Raw genomic sequence first — 10,470 nt, 5'->3', positions numbered from 1 at the left:
TGTGTGTGTGCATCCAAAATTCAATTTTATAGTGAAGAGTAAGAAGAAGTAAGAAGTTAGATATTAAAGTAGAGAGAACTAGTCAAAACTCCAAAGTTATTGAGTTCTTAATTCAAGTTCAAAATGCAACTCCAAACCCAACAATCCTTAAACAAAAGATCTACATTTTGCAAGATAAGAATTTGCTTGGACTCAGTTGCCAAGAATTTATGTACAATTTTTTTAGACATTACTTGAGGGCAATCTCCAGCACAAAATGAATGGAAATGGACCAAACTTTTGTTGCTCCTATCTAATTAATGACATGATAGAAAATCATAATCAAATCAAATAAAGAAAAAAAAAAAGAAGAAGAAGCAATGTCCAAATGATTTAGACATTCAATTAATGAAGAGAAGAAATTAGACTAATAAAGTAGTCCTCAGTGCATGGAATTGTGAGACCCCCAGTTGGGTGATTGAATCCAAATTCTTGTTCAGCCCAATCCAACAAATCTCTGAACAAAGGTTGACTCAAATAAGATATTGGAATCACAAACCTCTTATGATTCTCTCCAACATACACTGCCAAGTGGCCTTTTGGAACATCAGCAATGTTTGCTGCTGAAGCCATTTTGATTCTCTGTGACAGAGTCCTCTGCAGTTTCTGTGTTGCATGAGCAATTCTGTTACTAGTTCTCATGATGTAGAAAAAGATTTTTAAAAGGGTGTGTGGAAGTGGAGTTAGAAGACTTGTTGGAGTGTTGAAATACTGTCTTTAGAAGGTGAATATTTATAGTGTGTTCAAGCCATGCAAGTAACTAAACTTGTTTGGTTTTGATTATATGAAGAATGTTTTAGAAACATGTCAGGTGGAGGAATTAGGGTAGGTTCACATGAGTGTGCCTAATATGGACCAATACATCATGCCCCACCAGTAACGGATCTAGAAAATTTAAATAACGAGGACAAATATATAATACATATATATAATAACATAAAAATAACAAAGCGTTATCTCATTATATGGGGTCGGCTATATAGAACAAATGACAACATTGTCACTTATCTGTCTTCTATCTGAATCACCCTTCTAAGATGCTCTACTGATCTTTTTCATTTGTCCAAATTACTTGAGATGAGATTCTACTATCTTTTCAGCAATAGGCGTTATTCCAACTTTTTCTCTCATAATAAGATATAAAAACAAGATATATATTCATATTTTAATAGGGATACATCATACATATCTGAAAAACTTTATAATTGGATCCATTCTTTGTGATCCACTAACTTAGCTTGAGGAGCCAAAATAAAAGTGTGGTGCTGGTCAAAAGTTACAATGACTTGTTGAATATTGTTTCTTGATTTGTACTAATGATGCTATGGAAATTTTTCTTTTTTCTTTTTATTATAACTTTGTGGCATGTTCAGTGATGTAAAATGACAACATGATGAATAGGAGAAAATGTTTGCATTGGTCATATCTGTTTCTGAGGAGCTTTGTATTTAGACTTGTGGACTACTTTACAGGCTATTTCTCTTGTCACTACTTGACAGCATATGATGTACTAATAGATAGACTTGATGTCTTCTGTTGTGATAATTGTCACTTTATTTCGTTCTCATAATTTGTAATTGGACTGAACTTTTCTTGATTCAATACTAATTTGATCAACATTGACTTAATCAAACAATTTTTTCTTTCCTTTTTTTTATTTTAAATTTTTAATGCTACTGTTTCTACACTCAGTAGAATGTTCATTTTTCTAACGAAATTCGGTTATAGGATTCATAACAAACATAATATCATGTTGGGACTATTCAAGTAGAAAAAGAATTCCTGTCTAAAGACTCATAATAAGTCTTCAATCATTTAGCAGATAGATTCCCCTTTTCTAGACATGCCACATTCATGATTTGTTCATTCAGATTCAATAGTAGGTTAAATTATACTCTCTCCCTCTCTCTCTCTGTGTAAACTATTTTAAACCGTCATCTAATTACATTCGTTTTTTTAGGTGACCATTTCTGCGACCAGTGTAAAAAGTAGTTATTTTTGTTGAGGTGACATTACGTGATTGATAAAATTTGCATACAAGTATGACATATCAAAGGATTCGTGTAAAATTATTTAACCACAAGGGAGGTCAATGAATAGTATGATAAAATATAATAACATGATTGTATGATATAATAAAATTGTATAATTTGCAAGAATTCTATGGTTATTGAAGGCTATGCTTTAAAGAAGAATAGTAGATTAGTTACCCCAGTTTTGCACCAATTTATCTCACTTTTCTTACACTGAAGTCATAGTGCAATTCAATAATACAGATTCAAATCCAGTACAATAAACTGAAGGAGAAATATTATTGTTTTTAACCAATGACTTACACCAACCATTTGTGAATATTAGAGAGATCAACAGTTAAGTAACATGCAGAATGAAATAGTCATAGATGAGTAAAGTAACTAAATCAATGTGATATCCTCTTACAAGATTTCACCATTAAAGTAACAAAAGGGTTAAGTTAAAACATGTACTATAGTGTTATAATTCTGTGGATATTCCAATGGTATTTATTGAATCTACTACTGCTAAGTGAAAGTACTAACCATGTGATTGTGTAAAAGATGTTTTCTTTTTCAGCACAACATGTGAAATCTCTCGTGCTCCGGAAGACTTGGACCCGATTTTGAAGCCTCAGTGACCCCATTTTTGTTTTCAGCAGCAATTTGGCTAAGTACAATTATTCTACAGTTTTATCTCTATAGAAGATAATTTACTACCTGAATTGCCAATGTAAAAAAGACAGTTAAACTTTCTGCTACAACATTATCTAATGGTTATTTCAATTGTACTATTTTCTTGGTTTTAATAATATATTCTTCCCATTTGGCCCTAAGTACCTAACCACCATTGCACTTATTAGAGCTGATTAAGGTTCAAACATGCATGATAAGCTTAAAAATTTGTCAATGACGTGCTTTGAATTTTTATTTTTCAGTGACCATGATTATTTGTCTCAAGTCTCAACCACTTCACATTTTAATTCTAAAGGCAATGTTAGAAGAATTAATTTCCTTGTATTATTGTAAGCAAATGCTAACAACCTCTAGTCCTTATCCAAAATAATAAACCTTCTGATTCATGTTATCAATATGAAGCAAACAACATGTCTTAAGCTTGTCTAGGACAGATCTTAGCCATTAAAATTGTTTTAACATGCATATGGTTTTTGATATTACATATTTCTGGTTCTTTTTCCAATTATCAAATGGGTACCATCTAGGCTGTTTTCCATAAAAGGTGGGACATCTAGATTCAAATAATTTCTTCAACTTTGTTAAAAAAATTTCAAGACACTACCATGTGGTATTCACAAGTCCATGCCCCTAACTAGACCCCAGTTAGATATCTCTTAATCAATTATTATATCTATAATCAAATCAAATTCTTTATCCTAAGCCTCTCTCTCTTTCTATATATATAGTTAGTTGTTGTTTTAGGATCACAAACAAAGTCAAGTTTTTACAATTTTTTAAGGCATCAAATACTATATATATAGTCTATACACAAATTTATTCAGATCTTTCTCTTGCTCTAAAATGGGATTCAGATTGCCTAGTCTTCAAAAGAAAACTTCTGTTCCAAAAGGTTATCTTGCTGTTTATGTTGGAGAGAACCAAAAGAAGCGATTCGTGATACCTATATCATACTTGAACAATCCTTCAATTCAAGACTTGCTAAGTCAAGTTGAACGAGAATTCGGATTTGATCATCCGATGGGTGGCCTCACAATTCCTTGCAGAGAAGATGTCTTCCTAGATATCACTTCTCGCTTGCAAAGATCATAAAAGGAGAAGATTTAAATGTTGATCATAAGTGATCAATACAATTTTGTACTATAGCTAACACTTGTAAATTTTTCTCACCATTTATTATATATTCTTCCCAGAGAAGTGGAAAGATGCACGTGAGCAAAATCATATAAGCATAGATTATTGCAACTTTAATTTCTCATTATAAGTAACTTTGGTTTCTTTATTTAAGTTTCCCATGACCCTTTATTTCATGTTGTTATGATTAAGGTTCTCTCTATTTTCTTTCAAAGACTGAAATATATTTGAAGGTATGATTTACTATTTAGTTTTTGTATTCATCACCTGCAACCATTTGAACTGAGCTAGCTGGTACATTATTATGTGCTTGTGAATCACTAAAAATTGAAAAGCAACTTATTAAAGTCCTTCAGGTACAAACATGGTCATGACTCATGAACTTATTTTTAATATTTGAAGTTGAAATGTTTTCATTTGTAATCTTTGAACTATAAATTTGAGTTGCAGAGAGCATTAACCTCATTTGTTGTAGAAGAATCTAGTAACAAATTGGCTAAAACTCTTCCAATAAAAATGTGTATTTTGTTCCATGATCAGCTCAAGGACAAATAAGGAACTTTAATCCAGATCGGAACCAGATAGTCTGAAATATATGAACTGAAACTTGAAAATGCTAAATGACTTGACACAAGCTAGATTTGTTCAAACAATATCTTGTCATGAATTTCTCATTTATCAAATGAATGATACAAGGAAGAAAACAAAATATAAGATCTCAAAAAGAAAGTGCCTTCTGTACAAGTTACTCTCAACTAATCTATTCTCCATTAGCATGATTTATAGCCTACTCAACTGAGAAGTGAGGTTTAAGAACTCATCCTCCCTGCATGGAATTGTGAGACCGCCATTCGGATGATCATAACCAAATTCTTCTTCTGCTTGGTTTAGCAATTCTTGAAACAAAGGTTGGTTCAAGTATGATATAGGAATTAAAAACCTCTTCATTTTATCTCCAACATAAACTGCAAGATAGCCTTTTGGGACATCATTGTTCTTTGTTGCTCTTCTAATACCTGGTATGCGGAAAGCCATTGTTTTTTTGTGAGAAAGAAATATTAGTTTTTCTAAACTTGTAATACTTGAGGATATGTGAATGATTGGTGCTGCTTGAGAACACAAGAAGTGGTGTATATATAGTTGCTAGGATCTTCTTCAAACCAATTTCCTCAAGAGAGAATCATGAATAAGATAGGGTCTACCAATTGACAATGTATTATGCATCACAAGAAATCACATGATATTGTCTTGAAGGTGTTAGGAAGTTCATTGAGAGTGCATACCCCACTTCTTCATATAATGGCCAACATATTAGCCTCTTGAAATTAATGAGATCTACATTATTATTACACAGTGAAGACCTTACACAATGCTTCTTTCATGCATTGTACTACAACTACTCCATTAATTAGTAGACACGCTTTAGACATCTCACATGTTTATTCAAATTGAGATTGCTTCTAACAATGAAATTGTAAACCTTGACTATGACCTTATCTATTAGCTTTGAAACTATTAATAGTGAGCCAATATGAACCTCATCTTTTTCAAGTATACCAGATTATAAGCAGTACCAACTGGAATTTGAAACCATGAGCAAACATGTTTCAAGTACACTTCCTCTTACATATATATGGTGGGCCTTGTATTATCTACTATGAACTAACATTTAAGTTTCACTTAAGCAGCTAACATTTGATTGCAGGTGGCTGCTTTATTAGCCATTCCTTGACAAAGTGGGGTATGCATTCTCAAGACAGTACCATGTGATCTCTCATGTAGTGATGTGTATGCATTCCTATCATTTTCAACAATCTTTTATCTTAGAAATAGTTTCCCATAAAATCTTAAAATCTATAAATACACTTGCTCTTGCCTTCAAAACAATCTTAAGCATCAAACACTTAAAAACACATTCTTCTTTGAAACTTGGGAACTTTTCCTTGCTGTTATTCTTACATATATACTAAAAAAAATGGGTTTCCGTTTACCTGTTATTCGAAGGACATCATCATTCTCAGCTAGCCAAGCAGCTTCGAAATCTGTGGAAGTCCCAAAGGGGCATCTGGCAGTGTATGTAGGAGAGAAACAGAAGCGGTTTGTGATTCCCGTTTCATACTTGAACCAACCTTCAATCCAAGACTTGTTGAGCCAAGCTGAGGAAGAGTTCGGATATGATCATCCTATGGGAGGTCTAACAATTCCTTGCAGTGAAGATGTCTTCCAACAAATCACTTCTTGCTTGAATTGACCATGAATCTCATGCTTTAGAAGACTGACATAGATTAGTATACACATTTTGTACAATAGGAAACTTGTAAAGATTACACATTTTTCTAAGTAAATGAAAGAAGAATGACCATTACTATGACAAGTTCGAACTGTTTCCTCTGCTTTTTCTTTAAATGACAAGGAAAGAATTTCAACTACTCTAGTATTTCGTGTTTTGTTTTTTTTTTTAAATATTTTATATTCTCTCTACAAACAGAACATTATGCAGTATCTACTATCTAGCAGTGACAATGCTGCCTGGTGTAAGAAAAGCCATACTTCATTCTTCATTTGTTGTCATAGATTGCACTATTACACAAGTATACAAAATTATATGATTTTAAAAAGAAAAGGGATAGAATTCTGAGTGTTTTATATAAAAGAACATGCATAGAAAACTTTAATTCATGGCACGAATGATACCCAAGATGCTGCTTCTGCCAACTGCCAATGCAAATTTACACTAAAGAAATTTCTTACACGGCTATATGGCTTATTCATTTATATATGTCTGATCTCTTATTTCTTATTTGAAGTTTTAGCCATGCCTTAACATCTATTTATTCTTAATATATAAAAGTAGATACATAAGTTTACCTACATTATTTTTAAGACACTTTTCTTTTTCTACTAATGCCATGTCAACAACATCGCTTACTTGGCAAAATTTTAGAACCAACTACTAATTTTTTGCCAAATCAACTATTAGTTCCAAATCAACAAAAAAATAAAATATATAAAAAAAAATACAAGTAATAGAAATATATGCAAATTAGGCTGCATACTTACCAATGACAATAATTAAAAATTAATAGTGTCTAACCAAATTTGTAACTTACAATAATCCATATCCCTATATTTATTATATTTTACCGTTATAAACAATACAATAAATTTGTAACCCCAATAATTAATTTATTAATTTTTATAAATAACTCACTAAATATAATAAACATCCATATTACAAATGTCATAATAATCTATTAATCATAATAAATTTTACGTTATAAATATTTAAATTCCATACTATTTGACCTACTTATATAAGTCTCTTATCACAAGAAATTTATTTTCGCACTACACAACATTTCAAACTTACTCAGTAGAATATCATTCTTTGGACAATATCACCAAATAAACAGACAATTGGTTTATCAAAGTTCGTGTGGTTCGTCTGTGAAAAACATTAATACCCACAGATGAATAAATGTTTCTTTGCTTAGAAATGATTAATTAGATGAAAAGATACAAAACAAACATATTTATTATATTTTTAAATTGTATTTTTAAATTGAACATTTTCCAACTCTATTTTAAATTTGTATCACTTGAGACATTGTCACAGAATAGGTCAAAGAAAAATATTAACAGGTAATTTCACTTTATACTATTTCAATTATTCTTATTAAAGATAACTTATTTAAAAAAAATTCTACACATTTTTATTCTTTTTATTATAGATGTTATTAGAAAACTGAATGCACATCATGAGAGTAAGGAGAAAGAAAATCATACAAATTCAAGATATATCTTCGAAAGAAGAACATACATGCAAAGATGGAATAAACAACACAATAGAAAGTGTATACAACTCAATAATTCATAAAAAACATGCATTCACAAGAATCTACAACACAAAAAAGAAAACAACAACTCTAACAATAACACCTTTTAAATTTAACTTTTGTTTACACATATTTAATTTAATTTTACAAACATAATCATTTTTAATATTTAACTTTTGTTTACACATATTTACCGCGCGGGTCTCATTATAGTTTCCAAAAAGAGCTTGTTATGTGTTGCATATTACTGATTTCATTAAGTGATATTTTCGTCCAAGGCCAACTGCAGGGGAGTTAGACTTAGTGATTTTAGTGAGGTTCAACCACAAATAAACTATTCACACGGTTCCTGCCTTTTGTAGAGAATATACTAATATATACCTCTTGATATATTGAAAGGTTTGGCTAGGATGCGGCATGCAGGACCATATTTCATGCCCTCCAAGTGCTGCAGAAGTTGGGAAATAGTCACAAAATGTGGTTCTCTCTAGGATCCTATCCCTTTATTTAAGAGGTTATTTAATCAGTATGAAGAACCAGCCTATGTGATATGTTTTAAGCATGTCTGCACACAAGTAACCTTTCATGAAGTCATTGAAGACAATACCGTGTGGCCTTTCATTAGCCCTTTGGATTTTATTAAGTGCTTTATGAAATGAAGGAGAGAAGCATTAATTGATTTCCAGTTATTTGGTTTATTTAAATTAAATAAACTGGATTCAAGTTTTGATAATTAATGTTCCCTTCAGAATTCAATATTGCTGGATTTTATGGTTCTATAGTATTTACACTTCCATAAAACACTGCAGTCTATAAATTAGAGCCACTGTGAAAAGTGTTGAAGTTCATGGAATATCTCAAGCTTGTGTTACTTTTTACAACGACATAGGAATCCACTTCCTTTACTTTTAATATAAGAAAACTGAGAGTTCTTAACAGATTTTCAATTGAGTTCTTAAATGAAATGAATCATCAACAGTGAATTTCTTCAAAACAACGTGGAACTTAATTTTGATTTGCTCCATAAATATATAAGAGATCATTCAGATTCATCAAAAGCCAAAAATAAAAAAAGTTAACAAAGGAGATGCAATAACTTTCTCTCATTCATGTAACATATTTACACTTTCAAAGGAATGATATAATGAAGAGACCAAAATGGACAATCTTCAAAACAAAAAGAAAGAGCCTTCTTTACCAAATTTTGTCTCAGCTAATTTATGTCAGTCTCTATGAGCACAATTTACTGCCCACTTAATTGACAAGTGAGGTTCAGGAAGGCAACCTCGCTGCATGGAATTGTGAGACCGCCTGCTGGGTGATCATAACCGAATTCTTCTTCTGATTGGCTTAGTAATTCTTGAAATGAAGGCTGGTTCAAGTAACACACAGGAATCACAAACCGCCTCATCTTATCTCCCACATAGACTGCAAGATAGCCTTTTGGAACATTAGTCCCTTTTGATGCAGAAAGTGATGCCTTTCTAATACTTGGAATGCGAAAAGCCATTGTCCTTGGAGGATTTGTTTGAGAGAAATATGTGAGCTTTGATACTTGTGGAGATGCAAATGAGTTGTGTTGTTTGAGAACACAAGTAGTAGTGTATATATAGTTGCTATCCTGAAGAAATAATTCTGATGAAGCTGTAAAATGGGGTCTACATAGTGAAATGATCACAAGAGATCACATGGTATTGTCTTGGAGTTCATACATCATATTCCTACCCCATTTCCTGACATAATTGCCAAGAAACTACACATATCAAATCAAAGACATGTAAATTAATGCAATGTAATTGTACTAAAGATACTGAATCAGACATGTTTTGGACATCTCACATGTTTCTTCAGATTTTGAATTGCTATTGACAATGAAATCAGTAAACCTTGTCCACAACCTGATTTATATCTCTGAAACAGTGTGTTCTGAGGCCAGAAGAGAACCAAAATTCGACACATGATAATGATCCAATATGAACCTCGTTTTTAAGTACACCAGATTGTTAACATATCCCTTGGAATTTGCAAAACCATAGGCAACATGATCAAATCAAACTTGCTATTGTATACATAAATTGACCTTGAATTATCTAAGACAACACCATGTGATCTCTTTTATGACCTTGTCTCCTAATAAGTCCCATGGCTACCATCTCTTACACTTTCTCCACCAATCAGTCAAGTGGAATTATGTTTATAGCATATTCTATTATCTATATATATGTTCATGGTTGCAAGCATTTAGCAGCAACACAAGTCATTGACATCCTAAAGCACAAGAAACTCAAATACTTACATCTTATTTTCATTTCTTAGACTAGTATTTCTTCAACACATATAAAAATGGGTTTTCGGTTACCTGGTATTGTAAGAAAGGCATCATTTACTTCATCTTCAAAAGCTATGGAAATTCCAAAAGGTTATCTTGCAGTTTATGTTGGAGAGAAAATGAAGCGGTTTGTGATCCCCATATCATACTTGAACCAGCCTTCATTTCAAGACTTGCTAAGTCAAGCTGAGGAAGAATTTGGATATGATCATCCAATGGGTGGCCTCACAATTCCTTGTGAAGAAAATATGTTCTTAGATATCACTTCTCGCTTGAGTTGATGCTAGCATCATCAAGATTAGGCTGACTTAGAAATAGATTACTTAACACAATTTTTGTAACAATTTATTGCCCTGAGAAAGATTTTCTCCATTTTTTGTTATCCTACTATTCATCTCAATGAGAAATTTATGCACATAAACAT

The 10,470-nt window shown here is 31.9% G+C and overlaps 2 protein-coding genes across 2 annotated transcripts; both read left to right on the top strand.

The window, feature by feature from the left end:
- Nucleotides 1-3,581: 3,581 nt before the first annotated feature.
- LOC127745645 (auxin-induced protein 15A-like) lies at nucleotides 3,582-3,909 on the top strand. Its single transcript, XM_052258733.1, has one exon. It carries the CDS (start codon nucleotides 3,591-3,593, stop codon nucleotides 3,837-3,839), a length of 249 nt encoding a protein of 82 aa, XP_052114693.1. The 5' UTR covers nucleotides 3,582-3,590; the 3' UTR covers nucleotides 3,840-3,909.
- A 5,860-nt stretch (nucleotides 3,910-9,769) lies between these two features.
- On the top strand, nucleotides 9,770-10,470 carry LOC127745643 (auxin-induced protein 15A-like). The gene has a single exon (XM_052258730.1). It carries the CDS (start codon nucleotides 10,061-10,063, stop codon nucleotides 10,325-10,327), a length of 267 nt encoding a protein of 88 aa, XP_052114690.1. The 5' UTR covers nucleotides 9,770-10,060; the 3' UTR covers nucleotides 10,328-10,470.

The sequence above is a fragment of the Arachis duranensis genome, chromosome 3 (assembly GCF_000817695.3).
Source record: "Arachis duranensis cultivar V14167 chromosome 3, aradu.V14167.gnm2.J7QH, whole genome shotgun sequence".
NCBI classification, from domain to species: Eukaryota; Viridiplantae; Streptophyta; class Magnoliopsida; order Fabales; family Fabaceae; genus Arachis; species Arachis duranensis.
This window is presented reverse-complemented; position numbering and strand designations above follow the sequence as displayed.

Coding starts and splice junctions, on each gene's coding strand:
- LOC127745645 (XM_052258733.1), top strand. CDS start 3,591: ATGGGATTCAGATTGCCTAGTCTTCAAAAGAAAACTTCTGTTCCAAAA.
- LOC127745643 (XM_052258730.1), top strand. CDS start 10,061: ATGGGTTTTCGGTTACCTGGTATTGTAAGAAAGGCATCATTTACTTCA.